This window comes from Xiphophorus maculatus, chromosome 8, assembly GCF_002775205.1.
Source record: "Xiphophorus maculatus strain JP 163 A chromosome 8, X_maculatus-5.0-male, whole genome shotgun sequence".
NCBI classification, from domain to species: domain Eukaryota; kingdom Metazoa; phylum Chordata; class Actinopteri; order Cyprinodontiformes; family Poeciliidae; genus Xiphophorus; species Xiphophorus maculatus.
The window spans coordinates 23,285,111-23,311,910 of NC_036450.1; the positions used below are offsets into that span (position 1 = coordinate 23,285,111).

At 41.6% G+C, this 26,800-nt stretch overlaps 2 protein-coding genes across 3 annotated transcripts; both read left to right on the forward strand.

The window, feature by feature from the left end:
• Window positions 1-810: 810 nt before the first annotated feature.
• otp (orthopedia homeobox) lies at window positions 811-6,093 on the forward strand. Of its 2 annotated transcripts, none has more exons than XM_005802443.2 (3): window positions 811-968; window positions 1,489-1,925; window positions 4,641-6,093. In XM_005802443.2, the coding sequence occupies exons 1-3, from the start codon at window positions 893-895 to the stop codon at window positions 5,160-5,162; spliced, it is 1,035 nt and encodes a 344-aa protein (XP_005802500.1). In that variant the 5' UTR covers window positions 811-892; the 3' UTR covers window positions 5,163-6,093. The 2 variants fall into 2 exon arrangements, with proteins under 2 accessions (XP_005802500.1, XP_005802501.1); XM_005802444.2 differs by having other exon boundaries at window positions 811-929.
• A 10,732-nt stretch (window positions 6,094-16,825) lies between these two features.
• Window positions 16,826-25,993, forward strand: wdr41 (WD repeat domain 41). Its single transcript, XM_005802445.2, has 13 exons — window positions 16,826-17,200; window positions 18,420-18,535; window positions 19,317-19,365; window positions 21,249-21,368; window positions 21,446-21,508; window positions 22,304-22,415; window positions 22,548-22,610; window positions 22,689-22,793; window positions 23,504-23,688; window positions 23,800-23,921; window positions 24,915-25,000; window positions 25,484-25,617; window positions 25,705-25,993. Exons 1-13 carry the CDS (start codon window positions 17,153-17,155, stop codon window positions 25,843-25,845), a joined length of 1,344 nt encoding a protein of 447 aa, XP_005802502.1. The 5' UTR covers window positions 16,826-17,152; the 3' UTR covers window positions 25,846-25,993.
• Window positions 25,994-26,800: the final 807 nt, after the last annotated feature.

A 26,800-nucleotide genomic window follows, 5' to 3' on the forward strand; every position in this document is an offset into this window, starting at 1 on the left:
TTTATGAGCTAAATTGTGAAGTTTGTTTTGTTAGTGCTCTGTGAATCAGCGTACAGGTGCAGGGAACTAACTGCAGTTAAATTGTAATAAAAATGTTTTGGTGGGATTTGTTTGCGATCCAGCTTTAGCATTTCTAGCCACAGGGCTAATGCTAATGCTAACACTAACATCTAAAACAAAATCGTGTCAATTCAACCTCACGGAACTACAAATGTTCTTCGGGTTAAACTCATGTTTTTGTTGACTACATGAGGCGAACACGTGGCTCTGTCCTTCCAGTGAATGAATCCAAACCTTGTTCCGGTGGCCCCACAACAACAACAACAAAAAAAAAACAAGCGACATCACGCGCAATTAAACAAATGTTGCTGTGGCCCAACATTCCTCAAACGGGTCGAACCTCGACTTTCAGATATTAAATCAGGTTATTTTATTGGCTGTAATTTGGAGGCGAAATCAAAGCCAATTACAGGAATGAGGAGGAATGAACTTGTGAGAAGCGAGAGGATGGAGGAGGAGGAGGAGGAGGAGGAGGATGGAGGAAGGTGGTGTTGGAGTGGAGTGGAGTGGAGTGGAGTGGGGGGGCAGTCGGGGTCTGGCGCTAAAGCTGACATGCTTTGGGCTTCGGCTCTGATTGGTTCTCGTTTGGAGGAGCTCATGGGTTCATTCCGCCGCTAAGCGCCTCCCCGTTCCTCTAAACTACATTATAATGCAACGAACCTCCCTTTTAACCACAAACCGAATTTGCTTTCATTTAGGCTATATATTTTTTCTTAAATAGGTTAAAGTCATAGAGATTTTTTTTTTGTTTTTATTTTATTTTTTTATTTATTTATTTATTTATTTTTTTTTTCGTGTGTGGGAATAGCATTTCGCCCTGGAGCGGTGCGCAATGCTTTCTCACGCCGACCTCCTGGATGCTCGCCTCGGTGAGTTATCGTCACCAAACTCCGGTCTCCAACTCTACTGTAAGCTGGAGGAACTTCTAATCTTAAATCAAGCTCAGAAAAATTTTGTCCAATTTGCTCCTTACGACGCCTTAATGTGCCAGAATAGAGCTAAATTCGCCTAATTCATTGGAAAAGTAATTATTATTATTATTACATTACGCTGTAATTTGATTTAACAAATTCCTAAGAACTCGGCGCGATCGAATCGAGCGAAGGCGTATTTAAGGAGCAGATTGCAGTGCGCATGGTAAACAGTTGTGCTTAATTCTTCTGTTTGTGCTGGATGGTTTAATGCATGCATTCGATTCTGATTATTCTTTCAAAAATATATATAATAACGCATCAGTTTTTTTTTTTTTTTATAATTCAACAAATTTCTCTTGTAATGTTTCATGTTTCTGTGCATGTTCAGTTTTTCCTCTAACTATTGTTGTTTTTTTTTCTTCTTCTTCTCTAGCAGGGCTTTCATCGGTGCAAAAACAAATAATAAAAAATCAAAAAAAAAAAATCTCACCTGCTCTTGGTTGTTGGTGTGCAGGGATGAAGGATGCGGCGGCGGAGCTCCTGGGCCACAGGGAAGCTCTGAAGTGCAGGCTCGGGGGCGGCGGACCTGACCCGGGACACTCCGGGGAGCTGGGTCCGGACGGCGTGGAAGGAGCCACGATGCTCCCCGGTGACGACATCAGCGGCGGCGGCGGCGGCGGCGGCGGCGGCGGCTCCAACCCGGTGCAGGTGAACAGCAAGGAGCAGGAGAAGCAGCAGCAGCAGCAGCAGCAGAACAACAACAACAGCAGCGGAAACAACCCGAACCAGTCCGGAGGGCAGCAGAGCCAGAAGCAGAAGCGGCACCGGACCCGCTTCACCCCGGCGCAGCTCAACGAGCTGGAGCGCAGCTTCGCCAAGACGCACTACCCGGACATCTTCATGCGGGAGGAGCTGGCACTGCGGATCGGCCTGACGGAGTCCAGAGTTCAGGTGGGCCCCGTTGAGAGCATTTTTATTTTTTATTTTATTTTATTTTATTTTATTTTACTTTTTTCCACCTCTCGTGTACATTTCTGGGAGAGAGAGAGAGAGAGAAAAAAATAAGAAGCTTTAAACAAACAAATGATTTTACGGAGAGTCAAAAACAAGCGCTGTAGTTCGCTTTTTTTTTTCTTTTTTTTTTTTTTTGATGGATAAAGCGTGTTTGTCTAAGCAGCGTTTATTGGTGAAAATCAAAAACAGAATAAAAACTCAAAAGTCTTCCGCTATAGAGAATCATTTCATTCCGGATTTTATTTAATTTATTTTATTTTATTATTTTATTATTTTTTTGCTGAAAGTAGAAAAGTAACCTAGAGGGAAATTTAAAGCAAAAAGGATCCCCCCCTCCCCCCCCCAAAAAATAAAATTTAAATAAAAACAGTGATAAAGGAAACGATCATGCTTTTCATTCGTTTTACCACTCGTGATGCAATCACCACCATCATCATCATCATTATCATCATCATCATCATTTCACATCACTTAAAGTCGCCCACCGAGAGGTTCGAGTCCCACATTTCACCGTGTTCCTTTGCAACAGGAAACACGTAAAAGGACTTCATGTTTACTTCATGTTTACTTCATGTTTACTTCATGTGACGAGGCAAAAAACAACAACAACAACAACAACAACGGAAACATAACGCATAAATAGACATAAGCGCTGCTGCAGATTTTTTAAAATTCACTATCATAATTCACACAAATAAATGAACTAAAATAAATCCAAACCGAAAATAAGGTTACTGCTTTTAACTCAACTAAAGTTTTATTATTAGTATTTTTTTATTATTACTCATTTTATTTTATTTTTTCATAACAGCTGTGTCATATATATATATATATATATATATATATATATATATATATATATATATATATATATTATGGCAACATCTGCGGCTGGTTGCAGTGATTATTGTAGCTGCGCAGATTTAGCCCGTATAATAATATTTATCATTTCCAATGTAGTCACATTAACAGCAACAATAATGATAAAAAATAATGACAAATTTACGCCTGGGAGCTTTATTCGTTTACTTCATCTGGAGACATTGGCTCGCAAACGTGTACGGAGAAATTACGCGAACAATTTGTTTTCGATCATCGTTACCAATATCTAAAACTGGCGCTTCCGAGGAATATATATAAACCCTCGTTTTGTTTGTTTACTTATGTATTTATTTTTTAGACCGAGCTGCAGTGACGAGGCGTCTCTGCCTTTCATTCAGCCTAATTAAGATTGGCCTACATTTCCTGCCCATCCAGTGTAATGGATCTACAGGGACCCGGACGCTGATAGCAGCTTTATTACACTCATTTAATGGCCGCTGATCAAGCACATATTAGCTTTCAACTGTTCTGAATTTATGTCATGCTCAAAGTTCTTCTATAATTTGCTTACACACTCCGTCTATTGCTCCCCCCCCCCCCCATTTCTCTCTCCCTCAGCATTTTCTCTAAGCGGTTTATTCGAACATCGACTCTGCAAAAATCCTGACTGAGTAAGAAAGAAATAAAGCAAGCTGCTCCCGTGTGAAATAATACTCTAATAATCATTATTATGATTGGATGGGCCCGTTCGGTGTCTGGAGTATTTGCATAAAATCAGAATTAGTGAAATGATGCGGCTCCGAGGGAGCGGAGCAAGGCGGCGCCGCGCCTTTAGCGATGGGCCTGTCAGCGCGCCGCACGTCTTAATGCCGCGGCGCCGCGCAGACAGCAGAGCACTCTGTCTTTTCAGACCCAATGAGAGATTGCGTTTTCTTTTTTCGCCACGCCGAAAGTGTAATGCATTTCAGGCCGGATTTCACGGCTGGCTTCGCCGGGAGCGAGATGGTCCCGCTCTTATTACCGCGGCCCGCTTTCTCAAGCAAATCTCCACATTAATCACAGGCTCGTCTGCCGCTTACAGGAGCCCAAGGACTCCGGGAATACAGAACAAACTATTGATCTCTGCTGGAATATTGTCTTTGTTAGGGGCGAGCGAGCGCGCCATGGAAAGTCCAAAGTAACAATTAGGGCGCAAATTTGATTTATTCTATTACATATTGTGTAGGGAAAAAAAAAGTAAGGATCCCCATCTGAGATCAGCTTGCAGTTGTTGCCGTTTAGTTAGTATAAGCAAATATATATTTGCTCATATATTTGTAACTGTTGATATTATTCAATCTTGTATGTTTCTACTCTCTTAATCCCAGACAGAAGATGTTTGTTTTGTTGATATATGGTTTTCGATTAAAATGATATTAATCGCGGTTAATATTATATATATATATATATATATATATATATATATATATATATATATATATATATATATATATATATATATATATATATATATATATATATATATATATTCATGCACAATTCTCATGTGGGCTCACAGTACTTACCTGAGGTCGGTTAGAGTTATTTTTCTTACCTCAAATGTTATAATCGACCGTTTCTCATATGAAAAGATCGAGATATGAAGTGGATACTCCTGGGTACAGTATAGGGTATGAATCGGCGATTTGACCCCGAGCACTGTTTCCCATTCGACTGATTTATCGCTGCTTGTTGGCATTACTGTGGTGATCACACAATGATGTCATGGCAACCCTACCTGTCAATGCGCCACCTCCCGCCTGACTCACCGTCGCCTGTCTCTGTACGCAGGTCTGGTTCCAGAACAGACGCGCCAAGTGGAAGAAGCGCAAGAAGACCACCAACGTGTTCCGAGCGCCGGGGACGCTGCTGCCCACGCACCACGGCCTGCCCCAGTTCCCGTCGGCGGCGGCCGCGGCGGCGGCCATGGGCGACAGCCTCTGCTCCTTCCACGCCAACGACACCCGCTGGGCCACGGCGGGGATGCCCGGCGTGTCTCAGCTGCAGCTGCCGCCCGCCCTGGGCCGCCAGCAGGCCATGGCGCAGTCCCTGTCCCAGTGCAGCCTCGGCGCGGGGCCGCCGCCCAACTCCATGGGTCTGTCCAACATGTCGTCCAACGGGTCCGGGCTGCAGTCGCACCTGTACCAGCCCACGTTTCCCGGGATGGTCCCGGCGTCTCTTTCCGGCCCCACCAACGTGGCCGGCTCGCCTCAGCTGTGTAGCTCCCCGGACAGTGACGTCTGGAGAGGGACGAGCATCGCGTCGCTGCGTCGCAAGGCGCTGGAGCACACAGTCTCCATGAGCTTCACTTAGTGCCGAAGAGATTTTTCTTTCTGCATTTAGGTCTCTTGCATTCAAAACAACAAAGAAAACAACAACAACAACAACAACAAAACAAAACCAGGATACTTGTGAATCTGCAGGCACCTGACTCTTTTTTTCCCCCCTCCACAAATATGAGGAGAAGAGACTCTCTCCATCAGGCCTGCTGGCCTCTTATCAACCACAGGGCTGGTTCCGGTCAAAGCTATAAGTTATTATTTCGCATGTGGCCTCTCTGTCTATTTATTTGTCTATTTAAATTAACTTATTGGTTCGCTCGGTATTTATTTGGTTCTCGGTGACACTCGTGTCTGTTTCTGAGGACGCACATTCTGGAGACGCTTCAGAGCACAGCAAGGTTGCAGATTTCCACTTTTCCTCCTGCCGCCAAAGGGCCAAAGGGTTTCACACTGGAAGTGCCAAAGCAAAAAAAGTAAAAAAATAAAATAATAAAAATAAATAAATAAATAATAAAATACATAATAAAAATGTGCTTGGAGGTGTCAAAGACTGGCAACTGAAATTCGTCGCCTACCATCGGAGAGAGAAAGACGATCTCAATCTAACAGGAATCAGGACAATCTGGATGATGACTTGACTGCATGTGCTGTCAAAAGCAAAATATGGTGATGATAACAATAATGATGAGTAAAGAAAATACAACAAAAAAAAGGGGGATACTCTAAAGTAAGACATGGAAGCTGATTTAACTGTAACCTGTTCTATAGGATGTTTTTGTGTAGCGGAAAACACTCTTGTTCCCATTTGGTCGGTTTGTGATAACCTTCTGTTTCCAGAACTCTGTCTGTGCTTATGATCAAAATATGCCTTTCTTAAATGTTGGAACCATTTTTGTTTCATGGACATGTTTCTATCAATTCAGTGTAAAATGAGCCAATAAAAACCATTTTCAGTAATGTCACATCATGGATCGACCCTCGTTTCTTGAAGCTCAAAAATGGGCTTGAAATGGTTCATAAAAAAAAAAAAAAAGGGGGGGGGAAGCAGAGGTTCCTTTGGAATTGTAATCAAATTTAGGCATAAATTATAAAGATCGTCCATTATTTCTTCATCTTCATTGTGTTTTCTGGTGAAAAGTTCTACGTCACCGGCTCAGTGGTGGTTCTATAATGAATGTGGCCCCGGGTTAGATCCTCCTTCTGGACCCCCCTGACATCCATCACTCCCCATAGATTTACGTACGTATGAATGCTGTCTTTTTTTTTTTTTAATGTTCAATAGCAAATACACACTTCAATAAATATGTCAAATTCAAACCACTTTTTAAAATGCATTTACTCAACTAGTCCAGGGTATTTTTTTTTCTTAAGCTCTGTGAAAGAATATTGCTTGAAAAGTGATGAACCTAAAGGTTGGCATGTAAACATTTTTCCTCTGACAACCACACAGCCATGTTGGTTGCTAATGTCTGACTCAGAATTAAAGGTTCGGCTTTCTAGCAGGTTTTTGCTGTTTTAAAAAAAAAAACAACAACGTATAAACCTGGATCAAACTTAAATTCTCATTGTAACAACGAAACTTTCTCAAATCCAAATTCTACTTCGGTTCTATGAGTCGCTGCCGTTCATAAGGTAACCCACTCGTCAGTCCACGATTCTGTGCTGGACGCGGCTCACGTCGGATGAGAATCTGTGTCCTTTAGTTAAATTTGAGTCAGAACGTTACAATTTGGACCCTATGGAGCATATAATTTACAAACCACAATACGTCACTAGAATTAAATTTATTAAATTTCCTGTTGTGTAGTGTAATGAGTCGCTGTGTTATTTTTTTCTCTAAGGGCTTAAGCTTGGACTACCGTTTGTTTGTTGACTAGATGAGATTTTTTTTTTTATCAAGCGTTTATGTGACCCACAGGGGTGATGCCGCCCAGGGTGGAGAGCCATATTGTCCATACCACACTGTCACACTGAAGACCTTTTAGTATTTTTGTTACTATTTGGCCTACAGACGTTGCAATCATGGAGAATTTGAAGTGTTAGTTTCTTGCCGTGTTCAGTCTGACTCGTCTTCATGGGTGAGAAAAAATAAAAATAACTCCCAGTAACTCTGGCAGGTTGATGATGATTATGAGTGATATCTTTTGTTGCTGGACAAAACTCTATTTCGACATGATCCCAAATGAGCAAACCGTGGCAAAATCAGGGGTTTCTTTGTTAGCATTAATGCTACAGACAAACACGGTGGGGTAAAAGGTGTCGCTTTTTATTCCATAGAACTTATTGAATAACAGCCTTTCTGATATGAGGTAATATCCACAACAGGCTCTAAATCCAAAATCAGCAATTAAATCTCTGGTTCGACTTTCAAACGCAGCATAGAAAAGTCTAAGAACAGCTTTATTATGACAGTATAATCTCTGAGGGCGTGTTTATTTTGCTTTTCTTTTATGATGCCTTTTTCTCCTCATGTGTTTTTGATAATTAAAAAATAATTTGTCAAGACGAAGCCAAGCTAATTAATTTACCTTGACTGCCTCTGACAGTTTCTCTGTAGTTTGTTATAGACAATAGAAATATTTACTTAAAAAGTAATTTGCTGTGACACACACACACACGCACGCACACACACACGCACGCACACACACACACACACACACACACACACACACACACACACACACACACACACACAAGTAAAATAAAACAAGGCTACACAATGCCACTGTTGCTTTGCTGCTAGTGTGTGTTGCACTCAAATCCCATGGAGTTTTCATGTTCTCCCCATGCATGTATGAGTTCTTTTCTGGGTACTCCCAAAGTCCAAAAAATTGTAACACACACACACAATTGCGTGTGGGCATGTGTGTGTGTGTGCATCGTTGTTTGTCTTGCATGTCTGTCACAAATCTGACAAGATATATGTAAAAACTGATCATATATAGTTACGAAACAAAAATAACCAATGGGTACCATTTCTACATGGTGCCTCATTAGTAGCTGATCATTTATGTTGAGCATTAATGGACAGAAATAATTAGCAATTTGTCTGAAGAATGAGTTATTTGCGCATGCCATGAAGCACTTTTAAAAAATTTTTATCACAAGTTTAATTTAATTTCTCAGAATTTCTGACAAGTTGCACCTCAGTCAGGAATATGGGGAAATAACCACAGAGAGCGAAAAATGAATGGATTAAACAATAAATGTTTCAATAAATCACACGAATGTCTATGTAAAAGTTATTAAATGAAGTAAAAAAAAAATAAAAGAATGTGATGATAAAACAAAGAGACAGACACAAATTGTACAGATTAGAATATTATTCCAGGGTGTCACTGTCGAGATTCATTGATCTTAAGCTTTCTCAAGAAGAAGAAAAATAGGGTAAAAATACAAACATTCTGGCAAGATTTGATATTTGTTGCCCAACCATTTTTGATTGATGGCTGGTAAGCACTGGTGGAACTCCGACTGTTCAACTAAATTAGATATCTTCCTTTATTTTTGGAAAATCTATTATATTTTTTGATGAGTTTGGTCTTTTGTAACCCCGGCGTATTTTATAAATACCATAAACTTGCCCAGTATACAACTGATTCCATTTGCCTCGTGGCATAACTACAGTTCATCTGCATCATCGTTTTCTTGGTTTTCTTCCACAATCTCAAAGCAAACACAGTTGAACGCACATATTTACACACACTGTATGAAAACACATATTTTTCCCCCCCGTGACTGTCTGACGTTAAATCACACAAAACGTTGGCTAAACAGTGACTGAAAAGTGGGAAGGCGCTGGGAGAGGAAGAAGCCATTAATACAGAAAACAATATTCAAAAAACAAAATTTTGCGATTCCGGTGTTTCCATTAAGTAAGAAACGCAATTAAAATCACACATGAATACGTTTTTTTTCCCCACGTGATAAGTTATTTAAGAAAACAAAAAAAACAAAACAAACATGTGTCCTATCTTCCCGCGACTACTTCCTGTCGTCGTCTTCTGTGGTTTTTGCGCCAGTGGTAACATCCGGTTGTTGATCATGTGACTCCCGTGATGCAAAAAAAACCAAACAAAACGTGTTTCCGTCGCAGTTTTGCGAAATAAACCAATTTCATTACATGCAAAGAAATCAACCCAGCTAAAAAACTTGCGTTTTATTTATTTATTTATTTAATTTTTTTATATCTTCAAAATTGCCATGTGCAATTGTTACGGTCAATGGAGCTGGAAAAACTCTTGATTACAGTTTCTGGGACGAAAAGTGTAACTTTGTCCTGGTGTTTTGCTGCTATACTCCACAAAAGCGACGGCATCATGAAGAAAGAACATTATATGGAAATACTGAAATAAAACAGCAGCCAGAAGGTCAAAGCTTGGAGACAAACGGGTCAAATGGCTCTCAGCACATCATCGGGAAAAGTTACAAAACAAATGGCTTAAGGTCAACAAGCCATCTGAGGCGTCCATCAGAAAGCTGTGATCAAAACTGGAAAGGTTTTCATGGCGCCATGTTTGCTTTAGCAGCAGAGAGAAAACCTGACTGAGCGGATGTTGCAGAGACTCTCGCAGTCGACGGCGACAGATGTGAAATAATATCACATAAAATGTAATAATTAGCTTCACTATCAGCCAGGTTAATTAGTTTGTGGAAACGGGTAACCTGTTTTTCATTGGGTAATTTGTCACACGACGACGAGGCAGCCAATCAGTGACCCCGCCGTCGGCGGGATCATTTCTCCCACAATGCTGTGCAGCGAGTGTGTCGCGGGAAACGCGGACGTGAGCCAATGTTTGTCTCCTACTTATTCCACACAAATAAACGAAATCAGTCAATAAACCATCCGAGGGTGAACGCGTCTCTCTCTCTCTCTCTCTATCAGGGATTATGAATGGGAGTCCATTAATTCCCCCCCCCCCCCCCCCCCCCGCATGTGAGGTTATGCGTGTGTGTCAGATGGAGACGCGGGTCTGTTTGCTGCGTTCGCACCAGTAAGGGAGAACGTCGCGATAAGATCCTGTGCATTTTTGCGGAACCCAGGCATGCAAATCAGGGTCCACGAATTTGTAACAAGAGGTGCAAATGAACAATAATAGTTTGACATTTTTTTTTTGGTAATAAGTTGCTTTGCCTCCCTGCAGACTATTACGATTAGTAGATCCACGCAAATTTGTCCGTTAGGAGCAAAGGTGAAGGAGAGACGTTATGAGCCCACGCCTACGTCCATGTTGCATATTTATACACATAAAAACAACCACAATCATTTCTTTTCTCAAAAACAAAAACAAAAACGCGTTCCATAACGTTTTGAAGTGTGTGTTTTAAAAAGTTCATCCTGCAAATCAGGGCGTGTAGTTAAAAAAAACAACACCTGCCTCTTTAAAGCTGCAGTATACTTTTATGAAAATATCTACAGATTTTTTGTACATATTTGTTAAAATGTCACTATGCTGTGACAGAATAGCATGAGACGGATAATCTGTGAGAAAAATCAAGCTGCGCTGCTTTCTCCCAGCGCCAACTAGAAACAACCAATCAGAGCCAGGAGGCGGGGCTCAGCTGCTCATCCCCTTCTCTCTTTCTGATAGCAGGATCTTGTCATGGATGCTAACGCTAGTTGGAATAGTCAACATGTGACAGTAAGTTTTTTCTTGCCCTTTAGAACATCTAGCAGTGCATACGCCAGTGCGTGATTGTCAGCGCTAAGACCCGCCTCCTGGCTCTGATTGGTTGTTTTTGACCGTTTCTTCACAGGGCAATAGCTCGATCTTTTCGCAGATTATCTGTCCTGTACTGTCACAGCATGCTGACAGATTCAAGGAATACATTAAAAAAACAAGCAAACAAAAAAAACATATATATATACATTTTTAAAAATAAAAGTTATATACTGCACCTTTAAAGCCAGTGTAGGCACCACTTACCAATAATAATAAAAATAAATAAGCAAAAAAAAAAAAAAGCTCTTGGGAGTTTCCTCGGACACTTTGAGGGGCCATTTGTGAATTCAAATTCATGGGAACTTAAATCTTATTTGACAGTCGGAGTCTCGGAGTGTCTCTGTGATTGTTATTATTCCAGATGGTGCCGAGAAGATTCCATCTGAAGCTTTTATTAATTTTTCGTTTAAAACGCTTTGGGGGTGGGGGGTGAGGGGGGGGGGGGGGGGGGGGGGCTCCCCTCCCCTCCGATCCCGCCTCTGCTTCCCCCGCCGATGACGAGGCTGACTGACACCTCGCTGCTCCCTCCATTTGTCATTGTTTGAAAAGGTCTTAATTGTATTACATGCAAATGAAGAGATTTGATTTCTGCCTATTATCTATTCATAAGAGAAAATGAACAGAACATTAGTGGGTCACTAAATGACGGAGGGAGGACGTGAGGGAGACGAGACGGTGGTGATCAGTTGGAGGCTCTGCTGCGGAGTGAGAGGGGAGACTTGGCAGCTTTGCGCTGTCACGGTGTGTGTGTGTGTGTGTGTGTGCGTGTGTGTGTGTGTGTGTGTGTGTGCGTGCGCGCGCGCGCGCGCGTGTGTGTGTGTGTGTGTGTGTGTGTGTGTGTGTGTGTGTGTGTGTGTGTGTGTGTGTGTGTGTGTGTGTGTGTGTGTGCCTCCCCAACTTTTTGCTGTTTCGGAATAATCCCGGCAGCCTTCATGCGGGGACTGTGTCGGCAATGCTGCGGGTCAGGGCTGATAATTAACCCGTGATGACTGAAACACAGCAATTACAGTCATGCCCATGTGACAAATCAAAGTGACAGAAGCTGCGACGCGCCGTCTCTCCCTCCCCCGGTCAGCGTACGGACGCCGGTAAATGCCACGTATATGCTAATCAGGTGCACTTCCTGCTTTTGTTCAACCTCGGACTTTAAGCACGGAAGCTAAGTCGGGGTCATAAAGTTGTTGGTTTTTTTTAGCTTTAAAACTTTTTTCAGTTTCAACTGTATAAATGTTTTTTTTTTCTCCCCCTTTTGAACAAACTTTATGGCCTCAATTTAGCTCCATATATAAAACACAAAATCTTACCTGTTCTTTTTTTCACGTTTTTCTAGTGCAAAACGTGAATTAAGACTGAACTAACTTAAAAATATCCCACCAGTAAGATATTTGAGCTTGTTTTAAGTAAATAATTCCTTAATATTAATGAAAAGGTATTAGATTATTTCACTTATAACATGGGGAAATTGTCTTGTTATAGTAAATTTATCTGCCAATGGAGCTAATACTTTTCCACCACTATTAAGGAATTATTTATTTCAAACAAGCTCATCCATCTTGCTCACAGGTTACTTGTAAGTGAGTTTTGTCTTATTTCAAGAAGCAAGAGTAAAACTCCTCGGTAAGATCTGGTGCTGTAGCAGTGAATAGATTTACATTTCCTCGGGCTCATCAAGTGTTAGTTGTTGCCGCTGCTTCGCCGTTCGATTTAGATCTGGACTTTGACTAGACTGTTTGAAACCCAACGTAGTTGATCTAAACCGTTTCACTTGACCTCCGGCTGCGTGTTTGGGGCGATTCACTGAGACTTCATCTAAATGCCCCGCAGGCTCTGATTACAATGAACCGTGGACCAAAACTCGAGTGACAAAAATTACTTATGTACTGAAACAAAACACGTGGTTCTGTTTAGAGTTTGAAAACTATGCAGTAGATTTGTTTGGTACAGTGTCCGAGGCTATAGGACACAGGCTAATGTTTAGCATGTTTAGCTTAGCCTAGCTTAATTGTTTACAGCTCTTTTTATCTCCTTTATGCTCACGCTATTCAACTTATTGACTTAAAGTGGAAATTATTGAACTATTACGGACTACAGTTTGAAAACAATTGTCTAATTGCATTAGTCTGACGCTGCTTTTCCTTCTCACTAAACCATCATCAACCAGCCAATGAGCTGTAGGAAGGCAAATTAGCCACTTCGCTATAATCTCATGTATTTACATAGTGCTGGACAATATGACTGACAAACATATCACTTTATAAGAGTTTCATATCAACCCATATTGATAATTGTCGATGTTGATCATTATTGATGAAGTTTTTGTCTTGCATATCTGAAGTATTGTCAAACCGGTGGCGTTACCTTTCCTGTCTTATCCACAATTTCCACTCCATGATGTTTTATTTTTAAGCACTTATGAGGCACGGTGGGGAAACATGAAACTGCTGCTGCTGCGGAAGTCACTCAACAGGTTGTTACTAGGTAACCAAAGTCTTTTCTCTGCCTGCATCCCCCAGAATGCTGTGCGGGTGCGGCGAATATTCTACATATTGAATAGCGTATCACTTGTATTATCTATTGAAATCATTCATGTGTTTGCGGAAAGTATTTCTGTTGCAGTTTGGCGAAATTTGATGCGACCAAAAACAAAAACACCCCACCTCATCCCAGCAGCAAAACTTTGTGGCAAAAATCAAGAGTTTTTTTTTTTTTTTTCTTCGTCAAGCTAATTTATTTTCTAAATGTCAAATTTCACAACTATATGGTGGAAACACAGTGACCGCAGAGTTAATATAAGCAGTGGCACAGGCGCCATCAATTAGCAAACGCAGTGATCATTGTGGGAGGCAGAACGGAGGAGGACGAAACTTGGCAGGAAATCACAAGTTTGGTGACTTCAAATAGGTTTTTAACAAAAATGATGACCACCGTGTTGTTTGGAATTTTTACTTGTTGAAAGAAGAACGGTGAACGCGAAGAAAACGCTCCTCCTCTCCACAATCGCGCACTATTTGTTGGCCAACCACATTAAAAAAAAAAAACGGCATTAAGACGCTGAAATTTGCTGGGACGATAGACGTTGTTCTGGGAGGAGCCGCGTCCTGCTCCCGTTTCTGTGCGCTGAGGTCGGCGCGGCGCCGGGAGGCCGCGGCGGGTGAAGCGGAACGCAGTGACATCCTGATGAAGACGGACAGTGAGAGGCGTCGGCCCGGAGCGGGAGCCCGGAGCGAGAGCCCGGAGCGAGAGCCCGTCCCGCCGCAGGACTCGGCAGAGCGGCGCGCTCTGGAGGTTCCGCGTTCCTGAAGCGCTCCTGTTGGCCCATTGTTAAATCACAGCCTAATTCCTCTTCCATCATCACAACCATTTGTTTTCCTTCCCGGCCCGGAGGAGGATCAGATCAGGCACAATGTCAGAGGGAAAAGTGAGAGTTTTTTTTTCCCCTTCTCTCTTGTATTGTAGCTCCTGGTTGGTCTGTAGCGCTGTGGTCGAGACTTTCACTGCACAGTGGATTCCTACTGTTGGTCATATCTGGCAGAAACATCAACTCTGCTCATTAACCGTTTCCCTCTGCTGTTTTTAAATCACTTTTTTCTTGTACTTTCCGAGTCATTAATCCGCACAGCTGCTAATGAAATTAAAATCCCAGTTGTCTTATCTTTAAAATCCAATCCTGATTTGTGCGGGATTCCTGAAAGATTCTATTTTTCTACAACTATGATACAAACCTCTGAAGTAGTGATTAAAAAAATAAAATAAAATTCAGAAACAGTTTTGCGTGAGCATTTTATTTTCGTTTTTTATTTGACTGATTTTAGTCACATTTTGGCAAAAAATGACTAAACCAAAGATCAAATACAAAACGGAATCCAAAGCGGCTCGCAAAAATATTTACACCTCTTGAACTTTTCCATATTTTATCACAATACAAACAAACAAACAAATAAACAACAAAAAAAAAACATGAGTGTATTTTATTGGAATTTAAAGTGAAAGACCAACAAAAAGTGGTACACATTTGTGAAAAGCGGAGAGAAAATATTAAATGATTCAAAACATTTTTTTTTTTTTTTTAGCAAATAAAAAACTGAAAAGTGCGGCGTGCCAAATTATCGGCCCCTCCCAAGCCCCTTTTTCCTCTGAGTGCAACCAGTTGTCTTTGGAAGATGATAAAGGGGGAAAAAAGTAGTGGAGAAGTTTAAAGCACTACAAACATTTTTAAATAATAATAATATTAATAATAAATCTTTTAGCTCTTAAAAGATTAAGAGAAAGCAGGCCGCAGTTACAGTGATCCCTCCTGCTGAGATTTGTGTGTGCTGGTAAAACCAAAAGCAGCCTCACATTTTAAAAGCCCATTCACTCCACGTCGACCAATCCAACCCCCCCCCCGAACCTTTCTCCTCTTCTCCGGCTGCCCTTGAGCTTTTTTTTTTCTTTTTTCTATTACCGCATGGAAAACACCTCGCAGCCACCCTGACAAGCGCGGCGGATCGACACTAAATCAGAAATCAGTGCCAGCCGCGGATCTGAGCCACCATGAAGGTCACAGGGCCCCGCACTGCATGTCGTCTCAATCGGGGGAGCAGCGGCAGACACGGCCGGGGGTGACGCCGCACAGTGTTGGTGTTGCCAGGAGACACGCTGACAGGACTGGGGGGCGGAGTGGAGGAACAGGGGGTCTTTGGGATGGTGGGGGGAGTTGCTGACTCAGTTGAAATTTGCTAAGCAAAAATACTTTTTGTTGTGATTTGTGAGGCAACTGAGGAAACAGCTGAGAGGAACTATTAGATCTTTCCTCACTCCACCAACAGAGGATTGGTGCTTTCACCTGAGACGGTGGAGTTGGGGCATACTGCCATCTAGTTGCAGAGAAATGAACAGAAGCAGTCATACTGAATACGTCTCCATATTTTTGAAAACTTTTTTTTTCTTTTTGCTGTTTATTTCAGCCCCACTGATGTTTCCTCTGCGACATATTCGCAAAAAAGAAACTCCCTCATACTCATGTCCCAATTGATCTTAGTAGAACTTTAAGTCCTACTTAAAGCTACCAGTCAGTCATTTTTGCTGAATTAATCAAATTATGCTTGGACATAGTTAGACACCAATACAAAAAGCTGACATGGTCAGCTCCTTATTTATCTGTTTTGCTATTTTGTTGCAAATCTTCAAATCTGCCCTCTCAAAACCAAGCTTCCGTGTGTGTGTGTGTGTGTGCGCGCGCGCCTCTGATGACGTCACAAAAGGCAGCCGACCAGATTTCATTTGAGAATCTCTATCGGTGTTTTTTCCGTCTATCCAGGCGTTTTAAATCACCTTCCACAAAATATGGCAATAAATAAATAAATAAATAAATAAATAAATAAATAAATAAATAAAAAGTTCACAGACACAGGTAGGTTGCGATCACGAATGCCTTAGAACGTTAAAATCTAAGGTACGGCGTTTACTAATGCCGGCTGATCAGGCAAATAAATACAAAGCAAGCATTTTTTTCCTGTTTATTTTGATTTCTTCCAACGAATGTCAAATAGCACAGCGCTTAACACGGAAAAACACAATCTTTCTTCCAATAAGATAAATGTGGAAAAGTCTTTTTAAGTACAGGATGTACAATGTATTACACATTCCCACCCCACAAAAAGTACTATTTGTTTAATTGAAATACTGTTTAATTAAGCTGTTTAATTTAGTAAGCTGGGAGGAGGAAAAGATACAGTATATTTTCTGATTTTTTTTAGCAAGTTATTTTGACATGATGATTTTGGCCCAAATGACAAAAAGTTTGGACACATGTTGATTCAGTGCCACCGTTATAACAGCAGTTGTATATTCAAGTAAATCATAAAAATAAAAAAACAAACAAACAAGAAAGTCGAAGTAAATGTCGACATTTCTAACACAACACGTGACGCCATTTAGATTCACTTCCCAAATATGAATCGTCTTCAGTCTAGTTTGTCCCTGAAAAGCTTCCGTAGTCACATGAGTGGTTTGTTGTGGTTGTGCCTTTTTCCCCCCCTTTCATTTTACACTATGTCGTTTCAATTCTGACTGTGTAATCGTCTCTATTTTGTTGTAATATTACGATTCTTCGGATTCTTTCACTTATAAATCTCCCCATAAGCAAGTCACGCGAGAACGTTTCGGATTTTTCGGTTAGTCTGGTGACCGGTGAGGCATGATTCACCCCGCAGCCTGAGCTAGACACGCAGGGAGGCTGTTGTTAGTTAGATTTTTTATTGTTTTTACTTTGAGGGAGTCAGTTTACGGTGGCTGTTTCTGGAGCCGCCGATTCGTCATGCTGCGCTGGATTCTCGGAGGTCGGGAGGCGCAGAACTCGGTGGAGGTAAGCTAGCTGCTGCAGGTGTTGTGTCGAGTGTGGTCCCCCCCACGAAAATGTGATTCCTCCTCGGTTCTGCCATGTTGTCAGACCTTTGAGCTTCTGAATTCAAACAGCGGTAATGGTTGCGAGTAATAACTTTATGGTGCATTCAAGTACACATTACAGTCATTACAGTGTCTACTTTAAAATATAATAAAAATGAATCCAGGTTTTCTTGTCGAATTTCACCATTGTTTTTTTTTTTTTTTATTCAACGCTTTATAAACAAAACCCTTGACCTTTTCAAGGGTCAATGTTCGTATATTAGCTTTGTGACCAAAACACCTGCCTGTTATTATTCAGAAACATTCGGAACTATTTTCACAAGCAGCCAATAAAGCTCTATTCCACTGCAGCTTCTTTCAATAATAAATTTAAAAAAAAAATAATAACGAGGTCAAATTGATTGAATTTGGAATACATTGTGCTCCAGCTCAACGTAACCCAGGAACCATTGGGTTAGCACATTGGTTCCCAGCTAACATCGGGTTTTTAAGGTATTCAGTAGCGAGATACTCACATTTATCTGAATAACTTAAAACTATTACGAGTGAAAGTACCGCACCGTACCTTTACTTTTAGGTGAGCAAAAATATTGTAACACTACGATGTGAATTGAATCGGTGTTATCGTAGAATAAAAGATCGTGGGTGGAGAAAGAGCAGAACACTGAGAGGGAATAGCGTAGCTGTCCAGACTTTTATTCAACCTTCCTTTTTAACAGAACAGAACCCGTCTCGGGCACACCTCAAAACAAAATAACCAACGAAGAAGAAAGAAACAGCTCCCCTTAAAGGCACAGCACAATTCCTTAACTATGGGTCAACTGTAGTAACTGATCTTCTATATAACCACATTAACTCAAAAGGAAAAAATAAATCATCTTACAATATGTTGAAGTGTTGCTACTCTTACTTGAATACAATTTTTTGGCTACTCTACCCACCTCTGCTAAAAAGTCCTGGACTACTTGCTGATGCTGTTCTGCAACAGAGCTGCTATTTATAAACTCTCCTCCAAGAATATGTAATTTGCTAAGATGTTGAGATAAAAAAACCAAAAAAAGCCTGTTGTATATATATATATATATATATATATTTTTTTTTTTTTTTTCTCCCCTCAACAAATAGTAGTTTTGAGAGTTCACCACATCATTCCCTCTCTGCCTCTCCTGTGTGTGCAGAAAAGCCCCGTGTTGTGCATCGGAGAGGAACAGCCCAAAAACTGCTTCACTGAGCTGCAGGTGCTGAAAGGACATTTTGACATCGTTCGATTTCTGGTGCAGATTGATGACTTCAGGTAAGCCGACCACAAACCTCCCCCACCGCCTCCCTCACCCTCCTTCCACTACCACCTTTTTCTCCAACCTCTCCACCCTTGGCTGGCCTCCATCCCTCTGTGATTGAAAGGAGATCCTCACCTACTGCAAACTTCCAGAGCATGACAAGAGGCCCATCATCACCAGATAGCGATTGTGCGTGCAGTAGACTTCTAATGCCTACCGCGCACGCAGATAGAACGCCGCTGGTCTCTCTTTGTGAAAATAAAAATACAACAAAAAAAAAACAAAAAGAGGCCAAGCAGCAGGCCGGCATGCTACACTGGGTCAGCATAAGTGGTCAGATGGGGATTTATAACGGAGCTAAGCAAGTGTGTATGTGTCAGGAGGTGGGGGTCGCTTTACGCCTGGACTCCTGCGGTAATAATCTCCTCCTCGGGGGCCTGAAGGCTCGCGGTCGGAGGTGTGTGTGTGTGTGGGGGGGGGGGGTGGGGGGGGGCAAAGGCCAGAAAATTTCCTCCAGATTGCTTTTGAAAGTCCCAGAAATATATCCTCAACAGTTCCTCTCTTTTCATTTAATCTCTTGTTTCATCAGCTCATCCTGTGTTGATTTTTTTTCTTCTTCTTCTCCTTCTTTGAAAGAAAGACGGTTCGGGGTCAGAGGGCGAGTCGAGTCGATAAGTCCGACGTTCTGTTGGGTTTCCCGACTTTAAGGCGGTGTGGAAACGATCCCCTTACGCGGGGCGGGGAGCCGAGGCGCACCAAGCCGCGCCGCTGATCGCTTTTTTTTTAATCTTCCAGGTTTGCTTCGGCGGGGGACGACGGCCTGGTGCTGGTGTGGAACGTCGAGGTAACGACCCGCAGTCCGAATGAAATATCGGCGACAGTAAATCACAGAGTTCTGCCGAACTATTCACACCTCTAGAACCTTCAGCGCTTGGTTTGTGTAGCAGCCACATCCTGAAAATCCTCTACATATAGTCATGCTTTTATGTAAGGCACATTTCAGCAACAAGACGGTTTAAAATCTTTCACATCGTAAAAACCTAATACACCGACCAATTATGAAGCTAGCAATAAACATTTTAATTTGTCAAAGGCCTTCATCAAAACCATAAAAACACATCAATTATGTTGATCAATTTTCCAGTTATTAAGGACCAGAGGCAGCTCTAAACAGGTGATAGTTTTAGCCTTGACTTGTAGGAACTCAGTGTTTCGGCTGTTTTACAGTTTTCTGGAAGCTTGTTCCACATTTCTGATGCATAGAAGCTAAACGCTGCTTCTCGACGTCTTAAAGTCTATTCTCTGACCTACAGGGAGCCAGTGTGAGGACTTTAGAACTGGTGTGATGTGCTCTGTCTCCCTGGTTTTAGTCAGAAAGGGAGCAGCAGCATTTTGGATCAGCTGCATGTGTCTGATTTTTTTATTTATTTATTTTGAGGCAGACTTGTGAAGAAAATACAATAAACGCAGTAAAGATAAACGCGTGGATGAGTTTCTCTAGATCTTGCCGGGAAATTATTTCTTTAATCCAGGAAATGTACTTAAGGTGACAGAACGCCGAGTTCGGGTCAGAGTCCATCACTGCTCCCAGGTTTTGGGCCTGATTGCTGCTTTCTAGCTATAATGACTGAAGCTGCATGTTGCAGTTGATTGACATTTTCACACTACATAACATTCCTGAGGTCTTCCGTCTGGATTTAAGTCCCGTCACAGTACGCAACCTGCACTGCTTATGGGTTTTTAACTACATTGTTTTAGCTACAGGCTCTGGAAATTGCGGGATCTTGGAATAAATGGATTTAATATCTGCATTTGATATTGTGTGGTATGATGTTTTAATTTTGAGGGAATGCCCTTTCCTGGTTCATATCCTACCAGACAGAACATTCTGTATATTCTATGTGCGCAAAACTCCAATGTTCCGCTAAAGTCGAACAAACACAATTTCACAATTGCAGAGTTTCCATTAGAAAAAAAGAATTGCAATTAGAATCACATAAGTTTGTTCACGTGATAAGTCATAAAAAAAACATGCTGCCCCGTCATCATCCTCCTTCCTGTCCCACTTCCTGTCGTCTTCTTCGTCTTTCTCATAACTGATTACATCTGGCTGTTGATCATGTGACTCGTGTGACGCGAAAAAAGTGTTTTTTGTCGCAGGTTTGCAGAAAACCCACTAACTTTGATGTAGCTGAAAAACCTCATCATCCCAGCTACTAAGTCTAAAAACAAATGAGATTGAGATTAAGCAAATCTTTTTCCGAAATGTCAAATCACACAATTTAAAGCTTAATGGAAACGCAGCTTACATTATTCAGGAAAATTTCAACTCTTCCTCCGTTTCCCTTTATCGTGGAGTCCCACAAGGCCCAGTTCTCACCCCTCACCTTTTTTCATTATACCTACTTCCATGGAGCTTTAAGAAAGCACAAATATTCTTGTCATCTTTATGCTGATGACAGTTAGCTATATGTTCCTTTGGAAAAAAAAAAAGAAAATATAAAATATTCCACCACTACTATTCGGTCGCGGAGTTCATTTGCAGAAATGGCATAAAAACAAAGAAAAAATGCCTTCAGATACAAAATACTTCTTTCTTTTTGTTTTTTTCCAGCTAATGTTTTGTTAACATACATTAAGGTTGTACCATGACCGAATGTGGAACGGCTGAAATGGTAAGAATACGTCTCTAAGTGTGTCATCATTGTTGTTTTTGGTCTGATTTAGTCAGGAGAGCGGCTACAGGAGCTGAGAGGACACTCCCAGCAGATCACAGCCATCAGCGCCTTCTCCTGCGGCGACGGCTTCACGTCGCTCCTCACCGCCTCCTCAGACCGGAGCCTCAGTGTATCCTCCAGGCCCGCACAGTCACACAAAGCCTCCTTCACGTCGCCGTTGTTCACGCTCCTTGACTCTGCTGTCAGCTGTGGGATCCTGACACAGGAAACAGAGTGCAGACCATTTCAGACCTGCAGTCTTCGGTGAAGGTACCCGGAAGAGATTCGATAAAAGTGTTTGTGCTTAGCGGGCGCGCCGCTGTGGAGTCAAAAGTCACAACGCGGAGAGCAAAATATCAACTAAATGAGTTAAAAACGGACAGAAAACACAATAAATGGAGGGGAAAATGGTTTCAACGAAACAAATGTCCAATCTAATGGATTGTAAGCTTTTATAAGTTAAAAGCATTTTTTATTTGACTTCCAGTATTAGTACAGGGAAGCCACAATAAAACTTGCTAAGGATTGAGATGAACATCTGATCAACTTCAACTTAATCTGTAATCGTTAAGCTTTTAGTCACCTGAGCATCTGTAAAAATGTAACTTTTACCACTAGGGGGCAGTGTTCTAAACAGCCCACCACTGGTTTAGACCGCCTGGAAATCTTAGAGCCGCTCACTTTTGATAACTTCTCAGGCTTTAGCAAACCTCTCCACCCAGAGGGCATAAAAAACTAACTTTCTGTCACACAGTGTCTGTGGTTAACAGAAAATCTGCTTTTGCGTTTCAAGAAGAGTCAAGAACCAAACTGAACTTAAAACAGACGGACCCTGGAACTGCTCGCTGAAATTGACTCTCTAGTGAATTTTCCCCCAGCTATTATTTAAGGTTAAAACCTGTAATTGCCTTTTTTTTTTTTTTTCTTGATTGCAGATGAAGGTTAATTGCATCATGCGCAGGTTAATTATATTTCTCATCCCTGCAGATGTTCTCTGTGCGTCTTTGGGGTATGTTTCCTGCTCTGATCTCTCTCCCTCTGTGTGTGTGTGTGTGTGTGTGTCAGTGTTTGCTGGTGCTGGAGCGGCTGTCTGTGTGGCTGTCCGGCGGGCAGGAGTTGTGCGTTTGGGACAAAGACTTCCAGCTGCTCTGTCACAGACAAAAGCACAGCGACACCGGTGAGAGCAAACGAAAGACAATTTAAAAAAACGTGGCTGAGGAAACGTCGTCCGTTTTGTTGCACCGACAACCGGTTGCCTATGATACTGCTGGTTGAGAGTAAACCAGTGAATGTTTTGGTGTTATTGCAGGAGTCGCTGCTCTGGTAGAACTGCCGAAGAACTGCGTGGCAGCCGCTGTGGATAAAGCGATAGGTGACTGAAGGAGTTGGGTCATGTGTTGTGACGATGCGTCAAAGTTGCTGTGAATGATTGAGTCTCTCTTCCACGCAGTGATCTACAGATTGACCGTGTCATCAGATTCGTCTGTGTTGCTGGATGAGGTCTCGCGTTGTTCTGATCACCACGACCAGATCCGAGCTCTCATCAACGTCAACGGTCAGCTTGGTCGCAAAAAAAAACCAATCAAACTGTGAATATGCATTAAAGGCGTACGGAAGCCGAGAGCGGTCGTATTCGGTTTTCTCAAATTATGAAGTTAATTATCTGTTTTCTGGAGATAACGAGTTAACTTCTTGTTAACAGGAGATAATGAGTTAGCCTCTGGCTTTCTAGCGACGAGTTAATTTCCAGTTTTCGAGTTAACATGTTCGTTTCTCATTTTCTCGAGATTATGAGTTAATTGTCTGATGGTTTTCTCAAGACAACTGGTAAATTTCCCCTTTTCTTGAACTAACGATTTAACTTCTTGCTGACTCGAGATGATGAGTTAGCTTCCCGTTTCCTCAAGATGAGTTAATTTTCTGATGGTTTTCTCAAGATAGATTAATTTCCTGTTATCTTGAGATAAAAAGTTAATTTTCCGTTTTCTTGAGATAAGTTAATTTGACAATTTCTTGATATCAGTTAATTGTCCGATGGTTTTCTCGAGATAACTAGTCAATTTCCCGTTTTCTTGGCATAACGAGTTAACTTCTTGTTACCTCGAGAAAATGAGTTAATTCTTCCACGAGTTAATTTCCTGATGATTTTCTCGACAAGAAAGACGGAACGTTAACCCGCATTCCGTGAAGCTGAAACGTTTCCTGTTTTGCTTTTGTCTTTTGGATTATTTTTATTTGGAGAATTTCTGGTTTCTCGTCCCCCAGACGGGATGTTTGCCAGCGGCTCCCACTCGGGCGAGTTGATCCTGTGGGACTCGGCTAACTTTTGGAATGTGGCCTACGAGCACATCCTGTGGGAGGAGTCTCACCCCAGCAGCCAGACGGAAATCAGACTGGCCGCTCCCAAGCCCAGTGAGATGTCCATCCAGCACCTGACCTCCAATGGGAGGGTGAGAGCAGCAGTCGCAACAGTGCGCCATATTTCATGGAGGTGACGGTTTTCTTGAGAGAGAGAGAGAGAGAGAGAAAAACAAACAAAACAAAGTGCTTTTATTTTGTAGCTGATCCTGGCGGCTGTGGGCAGTGGGCTGTATGTGTACGACGTTGTGACCAAAGCTGTGGTGGCCTACAGGAAGGCCGCACACGACTCCAATGTGCTGCACACCATGCTGCTGTCTGACGGGTACAAAGCTGCACCTTGTCTTTGTTCATTAGTTTATTCATTTATTAATTACTATTATTGATACTTGATTCAGTTATTGGTCTTCAGCCAAATAAGTTATATGGATAAATCTGAAGGCATTCCTGACATGTAGATGAAGACTGAAAACGCATCAAACCATTACGCTGCTGAAATCAAGAGGATTTTTGTTTGGTTTAAAGTGCAAGTATATTATTTCTAATATACTTCAAAACTAATTTGCAAGTATCACTTCAGCAATATGTAGGAGCTTGTTTTGGGTCAGTAGTTCTTTTATATACATTTAAAGAGTAAAATACACAGTTGTAACTCCACCCCTGAACCCCTCCAACTGGAATTCAATTGTTTTTAATATTTGCCCTGATCTTTTATGTATTTTTTTTTAACAAATGCTTCTCTCTTAATTCATAGTTTGTTACTTTAATTTTGAACCATGTCTGTTTACACCTGGAAAAGAGTTTATTATAGGCTTTGTACATAATGTTTATTATAGGCTCTACTAAATCATAAAATGTTGAAGCATTTTGTAAGCATTTAAATGAACATAGTGTAACACACTTTTTGGCCACACGAGGGAGCTGCTGCTCTAAACCTGTTTCATAGATTTGTAGCATCTGTGAAAATCAAGTTCAGGTTATTGGGACGTTTCTTCAATCAGTGATTAATACAGTGACAGGGACTTTCTTCTGTAAAAAAAAAACCCAAACAGAAATATATGTACAGAAGATCTGAAAGGTGTACACCAGTTCATATTCTCGTGGGATTTTCTCCACATTTGCTCATATACGTCGTTTTACTAAAACCACAGTTTGCAGAGATTCTACAAAGGATCCAAAGGGTCTCGGTTTACAATCAGCCAGGAGAAAGAGGGGAAAAAATGTAGACAGTCATCAATGATGACTGGAATAGGAGAACAAACTGAACTGTTCTCGATGGCTGCGTGTGTTTGATGGTGTGTGACACTTCCTGTTTCAGTGAGCTGATGTCGTGCTCTGAAGACGGCAGCGTGAGGATGTGGGAGGTCCAAGATTTACCTTTGGCTGCTGAACCTGCATCTGCAGGTTAACACACACACACACACAAAGTTGTATTTTCATGACTTGTGGGGACTTTACATTGATTTCCATTCATATTCTACAGCCCAACCCTATCCCTACCCCTAACCATCACATACCTAACCCCTAACCCAAAAACAGCATTTCCCCTCATGGGGAACAAGAAAATGTCCCCATAAGGAGCGGTGGTCCCCACATTGTGGGCAGAAATAGGTCTCCACGAGGATATAAAAACCTGGTTCACACACACACACCCACACCATACAGAACACTTCATTTTAGCTCTGGTTTAAGCTTTACACAGTCCTTAAAGTTTTAGGGGGGACTAAAACCCTTTTCAGATTTTCATTGCTTAAAAATGTGAAATTATGTCTTAATTTTTCTGCAACTTCCAGAAAATTGCTAAGTGATGCTAAACTGTCACAAATTCCCAAAAAGTTGAAATGTTTTGCAGTATTATTGCAAATAATCCTTTTTGTTTTCTAACAGGATTCTTTGGTATGTGGACTTTTGGACGGTCGAGCAAACAGCCTGGTCCTCAGTCAAAGAAGGTCCTGGAAATTCCCAACCTGAGGACACTGGAGCTGACCGGAGATCTGATTGGACACTCGGGAGCGGTCCAGGTATGAACCCGTGCTACTGACGTTCTGTAGCACAATCTAGACGGTGGCGGAGTTCTTCAGCCGCCAATGCCAGATTTCTTCTTTCAGATGTTCCTGAGCTTCAGGGAGAAGGGCTTGGTGACGTGCTCGACGGACCACCTGCTGATTCTGTGGAAGGACGGGGAGAGGCAGTCCCGGCTGCGCAGCCAGGCGCTGTTCCAGAAGCTGGAGGAGAACGGAGGACTCTGAAAACGAAGCCTTTAGTCAGAAGAGAAGGATGACTATCGTTGCCTCGCACACCATATGACTGCAGACTGACGATTGCTGTTTACATTCATTGGTTGGCTAGTTATTTTTTTATTGAGGAAAGTTCATTAATTAAAGTGAATGAAAATGGTTAAAAAACACGTATTGCTTTTCTTTCCATCATTGTTTGAGATCCATAAAGCTGAATCCTGTTTGAGGTAAGAAAAAAAAAATCCCTGTAAATACAAATTTTAGCATTTTCCTTTTTCAGGGTGTCCACGATTCCTTAAAACGTTTTGAATCCACGTATTTAAATTTAAGGCATTAAAATGTCTTTAATTCATCAAAATGTAAGTTGGTCTTAACGATAAGAGTCACAGATCTTAAATTTTGTTGCAGCAGAACTGTTTAATCTCATGTCATTTCCTGTCAGCCAAAGGTTGGAGTCGGGCGCAGACATCTTAATTGCGTTTATACTCCAGGCAAAAAACGTTGAAGCTAAAACCTTTGTGTGGAGTTGAGGTTAAGAGAATTTGCAGTGAGAAGCCACTGTTGAGACCCATAAACACAGCCCAGAAATATCACAATTTATGCTGGACTTGATTATAATACAGGAGAATCTCCCATCCTCCATTTAGGTCTTAAATTTAATTCAAGGTGGCATTAAAAAAAAAGTCTTCAGTTCAACTGCAGATAGCCTGTTCTTAAGCCCAGTGTTAAGAACAGGCTTAACAACCTTTAAGTGAAGATTAAGTGAATCTTCATTTAAAAGATTCACTATTAAATGAGTCTTTTTTTCTTTACAGCTTACACTGGTGAGTTATGGAGGCAGCTGCCAGAATCCTGCTAAGCTGTTCTGTTTTTATTAAGTGCACCAATCAGTGCCAAACTAAGCTCGCATATTAAATGTCACACTTTGTAAATGTGATATTGCATGTTTATTTATTCATGAAATAAA

Excerpts from the sequence above, each read along its gene's own strand:
- otp (XM_005802443.2), top strand. The coding sequence starts at position 893 with ATGCTTTCTCACGCCGACCTCCTGGATGCTCGCCTCGGTGAGTTATCG. Across the intron at positions 969-1,488 it reads CTCCGGTCTCCAACTCTACT|GGATGAAGGATGCGGCGGCG; the intron begins GTAAGCTGGAGG and ends GTTGGTGTGCAG. Across the intron at positions 1,926-4,640 it reads TGACGGAGTCCAGAGTTCAG|GTCTGGTTCCAGAACAGACG; the intron begins GTGGGCCCCGTT and ends CTCTGTACGCAG.
- wdr41 (XM_005802445.2), top strand. The coding sequence starts at position 17,153 with ATGCTGCGCTGGATTCTCGGAGGTCGGGAGGCGCAGAACTCGGTGGAG. Across the intron at positions 18,536-19,316 it reads GTGCAGATTGATGACTTCAG|GTTTGCTTCGGCGGGGGACG; the intron begins GTAAGCCGACCA and ends TTAATCTTCCAG. Across the intron at positions 21,509-22,303 it reads ACCTGCAGTCTTCGGTGAAG|TGTTTGCTGGTGCTGGAGCG; the intron begins GTACCCGGAAGA and ends TGTGTGTGTCAG.